At 33.3% G+C, this 20385-nt stretch overlaps 1 protein-coding gene across 2 annotated transcripts; it reads right to left on the bottom strand.

Moving 5' to 3' along the window:
* Nucleotides 1–2583: 2583 nt before the first annotated feature.
* Nucleotides 2584–17533, bottom strand: LOC142340948 (acid phosphatase type 7-like). Of its 2 annotated transcripts, none has more exons than XM_075391729.1 (5): nt 17105–17533; nt 10708–10941; nt 9936–10088; nt 8970–9265; nt 2584–3549 (listed from the first exon to the last, which is right to left on the bottom strand). In XM_075391729.1, exons 1-5 carry the CDS (start codon nt 17235–17237, stop codon nt 3007–3009), a joined length of 1359 nt encoding a protein of 452 aa, XP_075247844.1. In that variant the 5' UTR covers nt 17238–17533; the 3' UTR covers nt 2584–3006. The 2 variants fall into 2 exon arrangements, with proteins under 2 accessions (XP_075247844.1, XP_075247846.1); XM_075391731.1 differs by lacking the exon at nt 17105–17533 and adding an exon at nt 16491–16615.
* Between the last annotated feature and the right edge of the window lie 2852 nt (nt 17534–20385).

The raw sequence follows: 20385 nt of genomic DNA, 5'->3' as shown, positions 1-20385 counted from the left end.
GTAGAAAGAATCAGGCTTGAGCAAGAAAAAAACTTATGTTGCAGAAAATAAGATCACATTGGAAAAAATCTCAACATTTCTTGCTCAAATACTCGTTTTCTTAAAAAAAATGTCCCAATATATTTCACTTAATGAACAGACAAGTTTGTAAAAGGCTTTATAAATTTGATCAAATAAAATTCTGCAATTGTTTCAACTTAATGAAGCGCTTAAAAACTGTAGAACAAAAAATTTGCGGCCTCGCAAAATCTTATTTTTTGCTAAATCGCTGCGTAAAGCTTTGAATCAATTTGAATTACTTTATTCACAGATTAAAAATTCGGAAAATTGGTTCTTTTTACAAGACAAATAAATCGCTTGCAAAGCTGAGTTAATTTTAGTTTGAAATCTCAAGATAAAAATATATTTTGCAACTTTCATTTCACGACACTTTAATTGAAAATGGTTTTAGATCTGAAAAATAAAAATTGCAAATTTTGAGTTTGCAGAACTTTCAGGCGGGCCATATTCTATCTTAATTGTCTGCTTGCATTGCATTTGGTAGAAAACAATTTTTTCAGGAAAACTATTCCACAGAACTAATTGAGATTTTCAGAATAGAATCCATCGAATTAAAATCTTAAAAAGCTTTCTGGCAATTGATTATCAAAGAAAGATGTCAATTTGTAGAGGGAACTTTGTCCTGAAAACAATAAATAAATTTGAGCGATTATTTGATGATCATCAATCGTTTTTTCCACAAAACGCTCTTTTTCCGTATTCCTCTTTAACGCGTTTGATGATCAGCTTATTTTTGTTGATAATAAATTTCTGAGAAAACATTAGCAAGTTTTGTGCAACAAATCTAATTGAACTAAATACTACTTGATAGTTACATTATTTGGCTACTAACTTGAATACGTCGGCTACAATATCTTGTTTCTTTATATCGTTAGATTCAAAAGTTTTTTTTTAAAAATGTACTTTAAAATGGACGTTTAAAGTATTTCAAAATAATTTAATTCGATCGAGGTATGTCTGTTTACATTTTCGGGTGTACAGAAGGCAGTTAAGATAAGCCCCAAGAAGCAATGATATCATGTTGTCACTCCCATTCTTTTAAGGTTTAGTTCCTTAGAATTTCAACCAAAACTTTTTTTCCTACATAGTTCCATACCAATTTTAAGAATCCCATAAATGAGGATAAAACACTTTTATTAACCAAAAAATACCAATGTTGAGGTGTCAGTTGACCGTGGGGTGAATAAATTGATTCAAAACATCGGTAAGCTAACGTCGATTGGTAAAGTCAAATGTATAAATATTACCTCATATCTCATCTGGTAGGCCATAGATATCTCATCTGGTAGGCCAATTAAAACAAAATGAAAAGTTGCGGGACCTCTAAAACAATTCTTGCTTTATTGTATTTCAAAAACAGTAGTTTACTGCCGACATTGAGTTTACCATTCCTTTCAAAAACAAAAACAATATAGAGTAGAAGTACAAGCGTTCTATTTTTTTAAAAAAAAACAATATTAGTGGTACCACTTTTGAACGAGACAATCAAGAGATTCAAATTGTATAAAACCACATACCTTTGGTTGGAAGCCAGCAGCTCTAATCTTTTTAAAGTTATTACCAATTTATAAGAAAAAGAACGCACGTAGCAGCCCAGCCTCCGCAGTACAAACAGTCACCTTTACTCTCTCAATCCAGTTGGCGTTGCCATCGAAAACCGATTTATTGAAAATATCTAAACGTTTAGAAAGATATGTAGCAAGTGTCAAGGCATGAACAGAATAACCTGCATGTCGATATACCAGATGTGATAAAAGTGTTATTTTGATAGTGAAAAAACCGGCAGTGTATCTTACTGTTTTGTGTTCCTTATATGATATCAGTTCTCAAATGTTCTAAATCTTGGCTTGACGACATTGACGACCTCTATTATGTGTATATACTCGGTATAAATCCTGCGCGTTTGTTTTCAGTCGTTTCAAACATGCATGCCGATATACCACATATGCTCAAAGTGTTTTTTTTCAGTTTGGTAGCGAAAAAAGACCGGAAGGGTATTTGGATATTTTATGTTCCCTATATAATATAAGTTCTCAAACGCTCTACATTTTGTCTAGTCGAGGGAACTTTTAGGGTCTCACCAAAAAAACTAATCAAATACACCTTTTTAATATGTATTTTCTCGCTTAATTTCGCTTGGTTTTGAATTTGCTCCCTCGGATGACTTTCAAAAAACCATCCATATTCAATGTCATCAGGCTGCTAATTAACGCAACCACCTGTTGTGTGGAAGAATTGAAAATTAGTGTGGGAAAGCTTGCATCAGGAAAACCTGAAGTGCCCCTGATTTTTAAAATGATCCTAGTACTCGGTTTCGAAAAACTAAACTAAATTGAAATATCCGATGAGGTTTTTGTTGAATAAATAACTAACGTATTTATCTAGCATTGTTGTTGTCTTTCTTAGACTCATTTAAATAATTAATCAGCAGAATGAATCGGTAGTAAAAAAAACAGACACATTTGTTTAATAGTAACGTTTTCCTGCTTGTGGCTCCTGACTGATGATTAGCAAAAAAAAAAATAGGAAATGAGTACTTTTATTGAGCATTATACATTTGTTCAATTCTAAATAAAGGTTATCACTTTAAAACTGGAGAAAGTCATGTTAGTTTTTTGAGTCTTTATTTCAGGTACGCTAGCGCCTTTTGCAAGTCTTCCAGTTCAAAGTTATCTGATATGCGGATCACTTAGTTGGGCTATCTTTTTTAAAAAACCTGAACAAAGGCATTCAAATGCTCTTTAGGTGTTACGTTTGTTTTCGCTGAATAGATAAAATAAAATGTTGCTGATTGAAGATAAACTCCATTTCATATGGAGCTCAATTTGATTGATGGATTTCCTATACTGTCAGGTTATGTTATAATATATGAGTCAAGAATAGATAAAAAATGTAACAACAGAACATTATCTTGTCGTTAGCATTCTCGATGGAGTTAGAAACCAGTTATAGCTGAAAATTGGGATAATCCTGAGATTTTTGAACTACAAACTCGTCTATGAATAGTGCTTTTGGAATCGAATACTGGCTAATCTTTATTTTTAGGCGATCCAAAACGTCGACGTAGGCAAAACCGTAATCATTTCTTCTAATATACGACCATCTGGGTTCTGGAAATCTGAATCCGGGATGAAGTTCTCGGTTACCCGGAGATCCAGATATGAAATGAACCGGGTAAATTGGATCCAGATACAAACTGGGGTCTTTGAACGTTTGAAATGTCTTGTTGTATATGGGAAACATTCTCTCGTAGTCATGCGTATGGCCGTAAATTTGGATATCGACTCCGTATTGGTAAAAGAGATTTTCTAGGTTGTAATATTTGTGTTGGTATCCTGTTCGAATTAAATTGTCATATTTGCAATCACCATAATGAGTGCTGCTGCAGTACATGGGTCTGTGTCCAACTGCTATTATCCACGGCTGCTGTTCTCTATTTGATTTCTCATTGGCCACTTTCAGGTCCTCAATCAACCAATTGTACTGCGTCTGAAACAAGCAAACTGCAGGCTCAATTATCTACATTTGCTTATCATGGTACCACCATCACTTCCACCTTCAAAGAGCCCACGTATCAATCTTCCGTGGAGACCAAGTGGAAAAATCATAAGCTCAACTTTTCAAATTTGATCCTCTTCTATATTATTTTTACACCACCTTGCAGATATTTTTAATAAAGACAATGATCAAATCTTCAAAATTGGGAGACAGTTTTTATTTGCTTCAAAATATGACATCGACATGAGACATGCGCGAGAACGTTTTTTAAATATTAGATCTCGGCAGTGTCAGTTTCTATACCAAATTTTCCTACATACAGAGCCAGATCTTAAAACTCTAGTAATTTTAAAAAAAATCCAAGTACATGATTTAAGCAGGGTTACCTTATTCTTTGAAACTCACTCCGAAATTTTGGTTTATATCTCGAAACGCTACGCGATCTCAGTTAATGCCACTTTTTCCCAGTGACTTCAACAGAGTCACTTAACCTACACTTAAATAGTTATCTCGTCATAGATAGTCCGTCCTACCATTTTCGAAAATAAAATCAAGATACATTTACACGTCATAACACTTTTACATTTTAACGCTCTCAGGTTCCAAAAATTCTACTCTTCTAAAAAAATTTACGAATCTACAAAAAACAAAACTGTAACAAAAACTAGCAAACGCTGATTCATAAAGTTTTACAGTTTTGCTTTAGTGAAAACTAGTGGACATAAAAAAGTAACACTATACAAAAAAATGAAAATATATGTATAAAAGCAAAACTACGCAAAATTGTTTAAAAAACCATCTTTGAGTGCAAAAGTGAGTGTATCTTTGCGCGCGTGTGTGTAAGAAAAAGCTAATAATAATAAAATAAAAAATAATAAAATTTATTGACAACCAGTGGATAGAAAATTTTGACATTAACTAAACTTTAGAAACTAAAATCTAATCAAATTAAATCAAATTTGATTTAAAGTTGAGTTTTCATATTTTGTTAAGAATTTCACCGCACCGATGACTTGTCATAACCCCTGTATAACAAAATAAATATTTTTCAACCCCTCAAAAAAAGATGAGATAATCTTTTAAAAATTGATTGAATAAAAAGCTACCTTCCGAACCGTACTTCTGATCTTGATTAGAGTCCCAAATCCAAAATCTTCAGACAAGAACGCTCAAACAAAAAAAACAAATCTGCACATCAGCTTTGTCAATATGAACCTTTTTCAATAAAGTTCATCAAGAAAAGGAATCTTATTAAATTATTTGCAGTAATTTAACACGGTCAGAAATTTTACGTCACTTGATTCAAACAAAAATATGGTAACGTAGCAAACCCTAACAATATTTGAACATCCTCCAGCGAACAGAAAACTCGCTTAATTAGATAATCAGGGCAAAATTTCAGGCCAAACGATAGTTGAATTGTTTTGTTGCTAGTTTTTGATTGGATGAGTTGGATCAGTAATTGAATTTTCAAAGAGAGAACAGTTTTTTTCAATTATTTCCAAAAATAAGATTAAAACAATTTAATGCTAACTTTATCATTTGTACTCTCGTATGTTCTTTTTCAGTTTTTTAAGGCAAAATTAAGATATATAAACGTGATCAATTTCTTAGTGGCAAAATCTTTAGTTTCATTGAGACAAATAATGAGACTGCATTTCAAAGCATGCGTTAAAACAGGAACATGGAATGATTCATATCTTGTAAACTAATAATTTTCAAAAACAGTTTTCCTGTAAAAAGTGACAGAGATAGTGTTGTAAAATATTTTCCGAAATTTAAAAATTCAGTTTTGTCGGAAACTACTATAACCATCATGATTTTGAGCTGATCTCCATGCAGTTGTCTAAAAATCAGTTCCTTTTGGTAAAATATAAATCCGTCCTTGAATACCAAAATGAACGTTTTTTCATTTTATAAGAAACAAAAACAAACGATATAAACTAAATTATCAATTTTTTCAAATCACTATTTTTCAAAGCAAATGCTGTTGAAAGACAATTGATAAAAACTAAATAAAAGAACAGTGTTAAATTTTTTTATTTTTCAAAGTTGGACGACATGATTTTTATAAATATATTTTTTCATCTGTCTAGAATTTAAGGAGATTTTGAAATTTAGCTGGGTGGGAACAAATGGGTTTGACTTAGCAACCTTAGTTTTTTTCCGTGCGGTTCAGTGCCCTATATTTGTTCTCTTGTACTATACAGCTCGTCTGCTTTGTCATTGTTTTCAGCCAAAGGTTTGCATTATTCTTTGATATTAAACCAAAAGTTTTTAAAACGCTTCCGGAAACTTTATGCCATTTATTTAATGGGTATGTTGTGTTGTTTTTCACGCCGTTTTGTTGCTCCTTATTTTCTCTGTTGTTTAGTTTTGCATTCTGTTATGGCCCGAGAATTGGTTTCATCGACATGAGACATGCGCGAGAACGTTTTTTAAATATCAGATTTCAGCAGTGCCAGTTTCTATACCAAATTTTCCTAAATACAGAGCCAGACCTTAAAACTCGTAATTTTAAAAAATCCAAGTACATGTTTTAAGCAGAGTTAATTTGTTCTTTGAAACTCACTCCGAAATTTCGGTTTATATCTCGAAACGCTACGCGATCTCAGTTAATGCCACTTTTTCTAAGTGACTTCAACAGAGTCACTTAACCTACACTTAAATAGTTATCTCGTCATAGATAGTACATCCTGCCATTTTCAAAAATAAAATCAAGATACATTTACACGTCATAACACTTTTACATTTAAACACTCTCAGGTTCCAAAAATTCTACTCTTCTAAAAAAATTTACGAATCTCCAAAATACAAAAGTGTAACAAAAACTAGCAAACGCTGATTCATGAAGTTTTACAGTTTTGCTTTAGTGAAAACTAGTGGACATAAACAATTAATACTATAGAAAATTTTGACATTAACTAAACTTTAGAAACTAAAATCTAATCAAATTGAATCAAATTTGATTTAGAGTTGAGTTTTCATATTTTGTTAAGAATTTCACGCACCGATGACGTGTCATAACCCCTGTATAACAAAATAAATATTTTTCAACCCCTCAAAAAAAGATGAGATAATCTTTTAAAAAATTGATTGAATAAAAAGTTACCTTCCGAACCGTACTTCTGATCTTCATTAGAGTCCCAAATCCAAAATCTTCAAACAGGAATGCTCAAACAAAAAAAACCAAATCTGCACACAAGCTTTGTCGATATGAACCTTTTTCAATAAAGTTCCTCAAGAAAAGGAATCTTATTAAATTATTTGCAGTAATTTAACACGGTCAGAAATTTTACGTCACTTGATTCAAACAAAAATATGGTAACGTAGCAAACCCTAACAATATTTGAACATCCTCCAGCGAACAGAAAACTCGCTTAATTAGATAATCAGGGCAAAATTTCAGGCCAAACGATAGTTGAATTGTTTTGTTGCTAGTTTTTGATTGGATGAGTTGGATCCAGTAATTGAATTTTCAAAGAGAGAACAGTTTTTTTCAATTATTTCCAAAAATAAGATTAAAACAATTTAATGCTAACTTTATCATTTGTACTCCCGTATGTTCTTTTTCAGTTTTTTAAGGCAATATTAAGATATATAAACGTGATCAATTTCTTAGTGGCAAAATCTTTAGTTTCATTGAGACAAATAATGAGACTGCATTTCAAAGCATTCGTTAAAACAGGAACATGGAATGATTCATATCTTGTAAACTAATAATTTTCAAAAACAGTTTTCCTGTAAAAAGTGACAGAGATAGTGTTGTAAAATATTTTCCGAAATTTAAAAATTCAGTTTTGTCGGAAACTACTATAACCATCATGATTTTGAGCTGATCTCCATGCAGTTGTCTAAAAATCAGTTCCTTTTGGTAAAATATAAATCCGTCCTTGAATACCAAAATGAACGTTTTTTCATTTTATAAGAAACAAAAACAAACGATATAAACTAAATTATCAATTTTTTCAAATCACTATTTTTCAAAGCAAATGCTGTTGAAAGACAATTGATAAAAACTAAATAAAAGAACAGTGTTAAATTTTTTTATTTTTCAAAGTTGGACGACATGATTTTTATAAATATATTTTTTCATCTGTCTAGAATTTAAGGAGATTTTGAAATTTAGCTGGGTGGGAACAAATGGGTTTGACTTAGCAACCTTAGTTTTTTTCCGTGCGGTTCAGTGCCCTATATTTGTTCTCTTGTACTATACAGCTCGTCTGCTTTGTCATTGTTTTCAGCCAAAGGTTTGCATTATTCTTTGATATTAAACCAAAAGTTTTTAAAACGCTTCCCGAAATTTTACGCCATTTATTTAATGGGTATGTTGTGTTGTTTTTCACGCCGTTTTGTTGCTCTTTATTTTCTCTGTTGTTTAGTTTTGCTTTCTGTTATGGCCCGAGAGTTGGTTTCAACCAATCATCTACCCATCTTCAACGAGGAAAAAAAGAAAAAGTTTTGATAAAACCAAAAGATTGAAGATGGAAGGACTCCTTTTCTGATGTTTTAGATTAATATATATCTGATGTTCGTTCTATTTTTTTGTCGATGCCCTGAATATGTTTAAATCGAAATATAGTGACGTTTGGATACTTTTACTTTATGCTTTCGGGAACTTAGATGTGGATTTCACTTAAATGTGATTGCAAAAATGGAGACAAATATCTATCTTGTAAGATTCTAGCAGAAGAAACGTCCATGTTTTGAGTTTATGGCAGAAAAAACGTTATCTTGAAAAACTCCGGTGAAATCCGCCAGAACGTTGCAAGACAACCATTCGATTTCGACTGGGGTAAATCTGTTTGATGGCTGCTATAAAAAATGTCCTGCAGTAAAAAAAAAGTCAAAGATATCAGTCTGTTAAGCTATAAATTACACCCCCATTCTAGAAAAACGAAATCCGATGGGTGGTGATTGGTAAGTAAGATGCGTCTGCAGTTGAAAATTGGGTGCCTCTACCGAAGGGGTATTAAAAATATTCTGTTTTTCTGGGTGGAAATGGTGGAACATGGGAAGATCCGTCGGCAGATAACAGTGAAATTAAAAATGAAATTCAAAATATTAATTTTAGAGTTAGTAAAAGACATTGGGATCTATTTGGTTCACAGCTCTCGAATATCGTGGAGGTTACCAATTGGTTACTGACTTTGATAGAAATGCGCTGAAATTTTATTGTTTCTACGTTTTCTCAAAAGCGCTGAAATTTTTTTTACGCATGCGCTGAATTTGCACTAAAACTTTGTAGGAAATGCGCTGAAACAAGAGCTGAAACTTAGAATTTTCAGCTCCTTTTAAAAAAATTCAGCGCATTTCTTACAAAATAATGCGCTGAAACGGCGCTGACATCTCGACCCGGGAAGTAAAGTTATATGAACATAAACATTGTGAAAGAGTTCAAATAAACTTGCCTGCAGTTGAGCAGTGCCGTATTCATCCGAATAATAAAATTCAGTGTTGAACATAACCAGATGAATAGGACCAATGTTGTAACTGTGGAAAAATACATTGGGGGGAGGGGAAGTGAACCGATTGCGATACTCAGAAAAGTTGTGACGGGTCTCGTGGTTTCCAGGAATAACACTGTATGGATACCGGGCCGCGATTGGCTGAATTAAGTTCATGAACCAATCCCCTCTAGCGCCCATAACCTCGTGCATGTCATAGGCGAAGTCCCCAATGTGCCAGACAACATTGAATCTTCCCTAATTGAGATATGGACTTGCCCGCGGAACCCGGTTATTCATAATAGTATATCAGATCAGCACTGAGTAACATTATTTCAATTTTTTGTTTGCGCTATGAACTTATTCTATCCTGTCAAGGTAGAGTGATTCAACTTATTATCATGCTACTTGTTTTTTTTTTTGTTATGATGTCAAATAATAATTTCGGAGACTGAAAATTATTTGAGTTCTCCGTTCAATTCTTGGGTTTTTGTGAGTAGGCTCTCTTCAAATTCTGAGCATAACATTTTCCAGATTAAACCATCACGATCAGTAGAAGAGAGTTTTTTTGTAAAGTCGCTGCAAAGAGAACAACTTAGAAAAATTTTATGAAAAGATGATTTTCTATCTACGAGCAAAACAAACCATATTGGAACGGTGTTAAATAGTGATAAAAATGGTAATAATCCGGCATGAAAAAACACAGTTCCAGCGCCGCCCTCTGAAAATTAATTTAAAATGCTTTGGAGTTAAATTTCCGTCTCACTAAGAGGGGGCTCTTTTGCGCATGTCTGTCCAATGATTACAGCTCACGTTCTGTCCGTTTTGTGCTCCATTTTACCATTACACGTACAAATCATACACGTTAGTTTTAATAATCGCATTTATCCTATTTGTTCATAAAGTCCAGGTCTCAAAAGAAGCTGCCCTTTTGGCTGTCTTGGATTAGTTTGTCGAGAGCCACGTGGTTTTCAACACCCATGTCCCCATAGACGGCAATCGAGGGTTTGAAGTTCTCGTTGGGCGGAAATGTTCGGAATTGGAACGTCTTACTTTCTATTGGTCCGTTTCTCACGAAGTATTCTAAACAACGCCATTTATATCACGAGAACTGAAATCGAATGCTAACCAACAGAAAATACAATTATATTCAATTGATTAGATATGAAATTGCATGCATTCCCAGGATCAGGTGCTCGTACCAAAAACAGGCGTGGGTCAGACGGATTTGGGTCCCGAAAGAACAGACCGAAAGTCAGGTATCCTGATTTCGTCCTTGATTTTTTCTAAATTCTAAGAAAATGAGCAGTCTGCTAGATAAAGCTCCATAATGGATTGCAATAAAAAAATACTGAAAATATTGGAATATTACCTTTCAGTACCAAGTTAGAAATCACAAAGAATTTGAAAGCAATATGACAAAAAGAGAAAAGCTTCGCTTTTTAAATTTACTTGGTTATGAAAGTTATTATTCCCATTCATAAATTCAGGCATGACAATTTGGTTTCCTTGTAGCGAAAATGAGAACATTTTTTGATTGTGTAATTTTGATTATGTATTCTACTATTATGTATTATACTATTAATTCACATGTTTGGAAAAAAAGAATTTCCCCATATCACTTCATCTCCCGATACGATCCACTTGTTTCACTGGAGTGTATAAGTTTAACTAACATCCCAAACTGTTTATAAAGTCTTACCATAAACTGTATCCGGTTCCAGGTCCACAATGGTAGCTCTGAAGATGTAGCTGGTCCTGTAGAGCTTCTCGTTGTTCTCATCGTCATGTCTGAGGGCTGTCACAGTAGCATTAACTGTCTTCGATGACACCACAGATGACTGCTGGTTGGCCGATGAGTATTCATTGTAAGTGACAGTTCCGTTGCCAATGAATACAACTGTACTCCACGTCACAAACATGGAGCTTTGATTACCTGTACAAAGTATCAATATCATTAAACGCATCTTTATTAATCACAGGCAAAACATTCTTCTCCTTTGAAATTCGGCACCGTTTGGATTATTCGCGCTACAAAATTTGATTTAATTTTCTGTATTCGGTTCTAGTCAATTTGCGGTATTTCAACGGTGGGGGATGGCCCAGTGATAATCCAGGCAGGACATTTTTGGTATACCTGAAAATGAGTATAAAATATTGTTTTTGGCCAAAAAAGCTTTTTGGTGGAGACAAACTAGTAAATTTGTTACAAATAAAATAACCCTCCGCTACAATACCCGTGTGGTCATTTTAGGTAACCATTTAAAAAGTTGTATCACTTTTTGAAAAATTTATTTCTGGGCCTTACAAAAACCTGTAATTTGTTTTAGAAAAAATATTACATGTATGAAACGGGTGCTGCCTGCAGTTGTTGTTTTCTGTGTGTGTTAATGAGATTCTAAAAATGGAGCACGCAAACGTGATTTTTTAGAAAAATCTAAAACAAGCAGGCTTGTTTGTTCTGTGCGTGGCAGAGAATGTTCCCACATTATTTTTTGGAAGCATAAAATATATCAATATATAGAAAATGAACGCAACACACATCAATTTATAGAAAATGAATAGAAACAAGAGGGTAAATATATGAGTTTCAGAGGAACCTAAAAACATGTGTAACTTTCAATTACAAAATATTTAGTTGCATTTAGATTATGATAAATATTATCAAAAAAGTTTCCCTTAAACTTGTTGTAACTAAGCAGAGACCCCATAAGTCTGAATTATTTTAAATTATTGCCGACTAATTGATCTCGATCAGTTTTTTAAATAACGTTCTGAGAAACTAAAGAGCTTTTTACAATTCAAAAGTCAGATCAACTACCTCTGATTCCAAGTTAACCGTTTTTCATACTCTCTAATCTTCTAAGCAAGGAAGTTTTAGTCAAAAAACTTTGCTAACGGTGGCTGTAGAAGTTTTAATGAAACAATAAAATTTTTATGCTTAGCCTGGATAATCAAAAATGAAACCCGTCTCATTTCGTAGCCGTAACGTATCGTTTCAAAAACGCAAACATGAAAAAAAGAATTTTTAAAACTATTTATCATTATCTTTTCGATTATGTGGCTTATATTATCAGTGGGACAAAGTTGTTTCAATTTTTCCACATTTTTTGTTGCAATGTCCGCAAAATGGTGTTTTTGAATTTAGAAAAAGAATTGAATAGCATGTGAAAATAAAAGTGACTCTAGGACGTTGTACATTGAGCGGCAAAAGCAGGTGAAACGAACCTATGTTTTAGAAATTCGTATACATAGAAGGACAAGTCATTGAATCAATTTCAAGCAAAAAAATACAACGTGCCATTTTGACTAACGCACTGATTTCATTACTTTTGACGTGTTTTGTTAACGATGAAAAAAGAAGGGTTACACAACTGATAAGGAAAGGTTATATGTACTATTTGAAACCTGTGGTTTGAAAAAAAATCAAAAATCGTTTTAATACACAGACTGAGCTAACAACTCTAATGATGCACCGATACCTCATGATAAATTTTTTGCAACAAATGATACAATTCAGAGCTGGAGAAAGGGTAAAAATAGCACAATCAATGCGCGTTTATAAAACAATTAGGTCTCAATTATTTGAAAGCATGCTACTTTTGCTGTTTGATAACTTTAGACAGAACAAAAAAATAAATAAAGCAAAAAATGTTGATAATGTGTCAGTAAACTTTTTGATAATGTGCCAGTAAAAACGATTCAATTGAAACAATGAAGAGCTGAGGTTTCTTCTTCAAATCTTAAAAGATGTTTTTTTACGTGACAACATTCATTACCAAAAAACATTTGTTCGTATCATTGTAAAATTTAATTAAAAATCTCCACAATGCACGTGCAAAAAAGTAATAAACTTATGCAATAGGTTTCGTTTTAACACTCCAAATACAAAAAAATTACACGATCATCAGATCTAACAAAATCGCACTCTCACAACACTTCATCAAAATTGACTGAACCACAACCTACTTACAAGAAGGTTAAAAAGGACAATAATATTTAAATAGTAGCATTTCAGACAGCCTAACTGTTTTTGCTTCGGACAGGGGAACGAAATAATTTTTAATAATGAATTACAAAGTTAAAACTTTTTAAAATATATGCTTAGCCTGGATAATCAAAAATAAAACCCGTCTCCTTTCCTAGCCGTAACGTATTGTTTCAGAAACGCAAACATGAAAAAAAGAATTTTTAAAACTATTTATCGTTATCTTTTCGATTATGTGGCTTATATTATCAGTGGGACAAAGTTGTTTCAGTTTTTCCACATTTTTTGTTGCAGTGTCCGCAAAATGGTGTTTTTGAATTTAGAAAAAAAATTGAATAGCATGTGAAAATAAAAGTGACTCTAGGACGTTGTACATTGAGCGGCAAAAGCAGGCGAAACGAACCTATGTTTTAGAAATTCGTATACATAGAAGGACAAGTCATTGAATCAATTTCAAGCAAAAAAATACAACGTGCCATTTTGACTAATGCACTGTTTTCATTACTTTGACGTGTTTTGTTAACGATGAAAAAAGTAGGGTTACACAACTGATAAGGAAAGGTTATATGTACTATTTGAAACCTGTGGTTTGAAAAAAAATCAAAAATCGTTTTAATACACAGAATGAGCTAACAACTCTAATGATGCACCGATACCTCATGATAAATTTTTTGCAACAAATGATACAATTCAGAGCTGGAGAAAGGGTAAAAATAGCACAATCGATGCGCGTTTATAAAACAATTAGGTCTCAATTATTTGAAAGCATGCTACTTTTGCTGTTTGATAACTTTAGACAGAACAAAAAAATAAATAAAGCAAAAAATGTTGATAATGTGTCAGTAAACTTTTTGATAATGTGCCAGTAAAAACGATTCAATTGAAACAATGAAGAGCTGAGGTTTCTTCTTCAAATCTTAAAAGATGTTTTTTTACGTGACAACATTCATTAGCAAAAAAACATTTGTTCACTCTCACAACACTTCATCAAAATTGACTGAACCACAAGCTACTTACAAGAAGGTTAAAAAGGACAATAATATTTAAATAGTAGCATTTCAGACAGCCTAACTGTTTTTGCTTCGGACAGGGGAACGAAATAGTTTTTAATAATGAATTACAAAGTTAAAACTTTTTAAAATATTGTTGTAAAAATTATCTCCCTGAAAAACGCGTCAAACTTACTTAAAACTATAGAGAAAGGGAACAATCGAAGTGCTGATTGTTTTCAACTGCTTTAATTTAAAACTCAAAAAAACTGTCAACAAAAAGACGGAAAATAGAACATAATAGAATAAAAATATGACAGAATAAAATTAAAAATGCATATTGTTCTGTTTTGAATAAAAGGTTGAGTTTACGCAGGTATTATCCATGAGTTTAAATCAATCTAATCGCACAAAACGTGTAAAGTGTCTTTTTCGGTCTTAATGTTTATCGTTAATGATTATCAGGCATGCGGTCAACACAGAACGATGAATAGAACTAGAATTAAAAAATACACACACTTTTTCAAACTTTTTTACTCAGAGTAAAAAAATGTTTTAATCGCAAGAAACGATTCATGCAGTTCAAGCAAAGCACTTAAAGAGTTGACTAGCAAGCTTTAAAAAACAGTCGTGAAGAAATCTGATATTGAAAAGGAGATCAAATTACTAAAAGCAGCAGTCAAAACGCGGCAAGTCAAAAAATCTGATTTCTCTCTTATCCCAGAAACAGCCCTTTGTGCCCTAAAAATTAAAGAATTTTTGTTACCTAGGCTTCCTCAGTGTGAATAGCCGTTCTGTTATTTCTTGTGTAGCCCCAAAGTTGGCTTCCCATTGACCTCAAGACCACCATTGAAGAGTACTTTAGCAAAAATTGCACCCAAAACAAACAAATTTATGTGATGTGGGAATTGAATAATAGATGATTGAGTTTGTGGAATTGCTCCTAAAACTCATATTCGTTATGGTTTTAATGAATAACACTAATAACCAAACAATTTAAATAGTGGCAGAAAAGATTATTAAAACATTGAAAAGGCGAAAAAAAAATCTGATAACTTTTACAAATAACAGTGCGGTCCAATAATAAAGAAATGTGGAATAAGCCAATGTTCAATCAAATGTGCATAAGAAAAAATGCATTCTTTTTACTAAAACTCAAGTTTGATCTTAATTTTTCAGGTTCGATATAAAAAAGCTTTTTCTTTTTCTTCCATTTTTTTAACAATTAACCATCATTAGACAGATTTCAAAAGGTTTTCTACCTGTTAATCATGACTACAACAAAAATTGAAACACTGAACTCTTAATGAAAAATTAGTTTAATTCAATTGAGGGCGGTTCAAAAAGCACACAAATTGGCTAAGTATTTATAGCAAATTTTTCCACGAAAAAATAGTTTTTTTTGTAATTTTGTACTATATTGAGACCTTGACAAAATGATAAGATACTTTTTTTCAAAGATACCCCCGGGAAAACAATTAGTCGTCAAAAGATTGAATGTTGGTCACTACTTTAGCTAATGTTGATAAAAAAATTGTCTAAAATGCCTGAAATTGTGGGTAGAAAATCGTGAAATTGTGAAAAATTATAATTTTGCAGTGAAAATCTAGACGCAGAGAACTTTTAATTGATGATACATATGCTAACATGTGATGCCCTCCAAAAGAGTCAAAAATTGTTTGAACAAAAAAATTGGGGCAGCATAAAGTTCTCCCATTTTTTTCCAAAAGATGTGGGAACAAAAGAATCAATGTGGAACAAGAATCAATGGTCATCAGTTTATGGCCCTGTTTTGATCTATTTTCCGAAATCCTCAGATATTTTCATCAAAACCACACAAACGAATTTTAGTATAGCTGGCAAGTTATTCCTAACTTATTGCACTCTTCCTCTAAGGAGACCATCGTTTCGCATTTTCTTAATTGAATATGCCAGCGAGAAAAAGTTATTTATTATATTTCAACCAAATTACTCAGCTTGTGATACTAAAATTTTAGTTGGAACGAACAATTCTAAAACGTTTCAACATGCACTAATTTCATAGTCAGGCGTAGATAGTTTTGCCCTCCTATGGTTAAAAAATATTCTATTGAATAAATTTTTAGGCTGAGTTTTTTACATTTTTTCTTCCATATTTAAAATTTGATCACCATATCTCTGTCTGCCAAATTTACATTTTTGCTACCAATTTTAATGCAACTCTTTGCTGAAACGTTGTCTCTGAACTTGAATTTTATTAGGCTTCCATTTACAAGATATCGCATTTAACGCCAAACCGTAACATTTCTTTCAAAATTACATGACAACAAGCACATTTGTTTGAGTATATTTACTCGGCAGTATGACTGTTTGCTGCATACATGTATTAAGACCAGGAAAGTAAGCGAAAGAAAATACGTCCGACACGCTCAAATCCTAGTACATATGTTGGCAGATTTCGAATTTTAGAGTGTGCACAATCTAGCGACAAGTGTAATTGACTCTAATACTTTGATCAGGGGTACTAGCCTTTTGATCATCCTTTGATTGGGGGGATTAGTCGCCAATTTTTGAATTGCTGTTGTCTCTAGAATGCGTATAAGGTGACGTGACGAAATTAGCGGCGAAGTAACAGTAATTTGGTCGGTGATAGTGGTCTTTTCTCTGATCTCGGCAAATTTCGAAAAAATGTGAAGAAGCAACGTAATGATAGGAATCAAAATGGTACAAATATACGTCTAATGCTTTTTCTCGTTATTTTATACATTTATACATATTTCTGATCAAACATGTTAACCTTTGTCCTTTTCATGGCCTAAATTGTGTAAATTGACTGAAAAATAACCTAAAATTTTGATATATTTTTAAAACATTAAAAAATTTTCTCTTTACATAGCTGGCTATTACACTGTGTAAATATCATAAAAAGGGGCTGCTGATTTTCTACCGGGTGAAAAGAGACAGTTTTGAATCAATAATGACTTAACTTAGAGATCAAACACGCTACTTCAATGAATAAAATACCTGGCCGGCCCACAAAAAGACGAAGGCTGGCATTTTCTATTTTAAGTTTTGTTCCAGTTGTTTCAATCTCTTGATAATGGAAACTAAATTCACTTTTGGAAATTTCCGAAGACTTTTACCGGTATAAGAGATGTGAATTTGCTCAGGTCCATTATACACAATTGGGCTGTCAAACAGAGACCATCCTAGTAACCCATTCGCAGAGACAAAAAGCGACACCAGATTCAAAACTTGGGCTAGTTTGCGCATCATGCTGTTAGAACTCAAATGACGACAATCGTTTCACACCGCAAATTCAACATCCGATGCGCAGGAATTTTGATTATTTATTTGTAAGACGTCACAGAGATTGCAAGATGAGTTAACAATCGGAATCTTAGTTGTGACGGTATGTTTTCGAGATCAAAACTGTACAAGTTCGCTTAAAGCGTTGATTTTATTAAAGTTATTTTGATGATCATAGTTGGTTTGTGATACCAACTTGTTTGAAATGTAATTTTTAGAAATATCGAGCTATGAGAACAATGTCCGATTATGCAAAGAATAATAGCAATGAGGCATTCTCCGAAGTCCACTTTGTTTATGAGCAAGAGAGAGCAATAATAAGCAAAACAGTAGCTATCGTTGCTGTGAATGAAATCTTGAGATTACTCAAATTAGATTACTGACATAGTTCTTCATACGTCAAATATAGCATTTCAACATAATGCTATGATGTTTACTGTAGCTTGCTTTTTTGTCGTAACTTTCCAAACGCATGATGCGATGTTTACCAGTATCGCCTATGAAAGGAATTAAAAAACATTGCAAGAAAAAAACAATTTAAAATAAAAATGTTTCACTTAAGCTGTATTGCTTTTTGTACAAACTTTATACTATTTTGTATACTAACTTTTCCTCACCGTTTTTTTTTTGCAGTCAGCTCTGAAACCACATTACTTTTAGCGCCGATGAATTTAATTGCAAAGCTCCGGTATTAGTAACTAAATAGATGTAAGCGAGAGAATATTAACCAATCAGATTTGAGTATTTAAATTACGTATAGAATTGCGTCCAATTTACGTATAATGTTCGGAAAAAGTTCGTATAACCTAATTTTAAGTAAAAATAACCACGATATGTACGGATTAAGAAAGTTTTCGGCTTAATATTTTTAGGTTCTTTAGACGATTGTTGATCGAATATGAACCGATTCTGACGTCAATAACATCAATAGCATTTAGCCGAATTGTTGTGATAAATTTCTTAAATAGGGAGATACGTTGATTCAAACCACAAACATGAGCTCCTTACACAATATCATCTGGCGTTCTTACACAATGCTTATAGTATTGTCGCAGAACGATCCATAGACCGAGTCAGAGCAAAATGTTCTCTCGATTACTGAGGTATTATTCGGAAAACCAACGAAGTTTGTTGAGAACATAGATTTGTATAATTAGCTGTATTAAATACCAAATATAGATAATCGGTCACCATTAACCCCCCACAAACATTTTCTTTACACAATATCATCTGGCGTCCTTACACAATGCTTATAGTATTGTCGCAGAACGATCCATAGACCGAGTCAGAGCAAAATGTTCTCTCGATTACTGAGGTATTATTCGGAAAACCAACGAAGTTTGTTGAGAACATAGATTTGTTTAATTAGCTGTATTAAATACCAAATATAGATAATCGGTCACCATTAACCCCCCACAAACATATTCTTTGAGATGAAAAAACATCGATTTCGAAAATTTTTGGTCGTATTGTCGAAAATTTGTAAAAAGTGATCAAGTCGGTTCGTATATCAAAAAACTATCTCTGATATAGAGAAAACAGAAAAAAATATGCTAAATTGTTCAATTTTGAAAATTTTTGGTCAATTTTGATGCAATTCAAAAAAACTTTTGAAAATCAATACCGAATATTGATAAACCGTATTTTCAGGCTTAAAACCGTCCAGTTTACTGGATTACCGTTCCCTAATCAAGAATTTGCAAAAAATTGACCAAAATTTGAAAAAATTAGACAAAAGCATAAAATTTTGACAAATTGCCAAAATTTAGATTTTTCAACTAGAAAGCCAGTCAATTGAGTGAAACTCAATACACACAGAAAATCTGTGAAAAAATTCACAACCTGCGGCCTTCAAAAAAAATGATTTCCAGAAATTGGTTTCGTCGCTTGTTTAAGTAAAGTTTCGTACGCGTCTTTTTTGTCCTTTCGCTCGTCAATTTTCCGTGTTCCGTTTTTTTTCGAATAACGTCGCTCTCTCGAAACTTTGCATTTCGTTTTCTTCGTCTACTTTTCCGGATTTCGATGTAGTATGTTGTCATATATGATGAAGTATGTCTGTTTTGTTGAAGTATGTTGTTTATGCTACTATGCTGGTCTGCTGTTTCTGTCTTGTAGCTTTCTAGGGTGTGACTTAGTTGATTCACGAGTTACGGCTGGACTGTCTCTGCACTTTTTGAATCTTACTATTTTACTAGCTCCCCTGTTGTAGTATATTGATTTTCGCTGCTGTATGTTTGCGTGTAACTGTATGATTGTTAGTTGGTTTGGTCTTTCTGACTTCTAGGGTGTGACATAAGTTTGTTCTGGAGTTACGGCTAGATTGTTCTTCACTTTTCCAGCTTTCATAGACTACAAAAACGCTGCATATTATTTAAATTTTGTTGTTGTTTGTTTAATATTTTTAGTATGCTGATCGGTTGTTTAGGTTTGAATATTGCTAGGGTGTGACTGAAGTTTATTCTGGAGTAACGGCTAGTAAATTTCTTGCTCTGTTCATCCTTTTTAGTATACTACTGTTTTGCCTTCAGTTAGTCTGTTATTTGTATATATTAAGCCCCATAATGACTTGTGCTAGTTTGTTTCTTGCGGTGGCATCTCTCCTCCTTCCTAGGGTGTGACTCAAGTTTGTTCTGGAGTTACGGCTAGTTTGTTTGAGTTTGTTGCTGTGGTTTGCTAGCATAGTACTTCCCGGCCTCCCCGCTCGCTTCTCAATCGTCTCCCGCCCGTCCCTTCCCGTCTTTCCGTTTCGTTTCTCGCTACTCGTTCAACGCTTCCGTTCTAACCGTCCGTTTACCCGTCGCCCGGCGTTTTTGCCAATTCCGCTCAGTTTCCTGTTTCGTTGAGCTCCGTTCGCCCGTTCTTCCCACCCCGTCCATTTCGTTTCCCGTTTCTTCGTCTTTCGTCGTGTTTCGTTGCCTGTCTTCCTGTTTAGTCTCAAGTTGCTTAGAAGCAAGATAGACAACTTTTCCCCTTTATTACTTTTGCCGAGTAGTTCGTTAATCAGTAACTTCTTTCCTGCTCTTCAACGCCTTGATTATCAAGTCGTCGTCATTAGGGATCTGTATAACCCTCATTCCACGTTTTTGGCTGAAAGTTACTCTACATTGATAAACTA

Source organism: Convolutriloba macropyga, chromosome 6 (genome assembly GCF_964194025.1).
Source record: "Convolutriloba macropyga chromosome 6, txConMacr16.3, whole genome shotgun sequence".
NCBI classification, from domain to species: Eukaryota; Metazoa; Xenacoelomorpha; order Acoela; family Convolutidae; genus Convolutriloba; species Convolutriloba macropyga.
The sequence above is the reverse complement of the archived record's forward strand: the minus strand, read 5'-3'. Positions and strand labels throughout refer to the sequence as shown.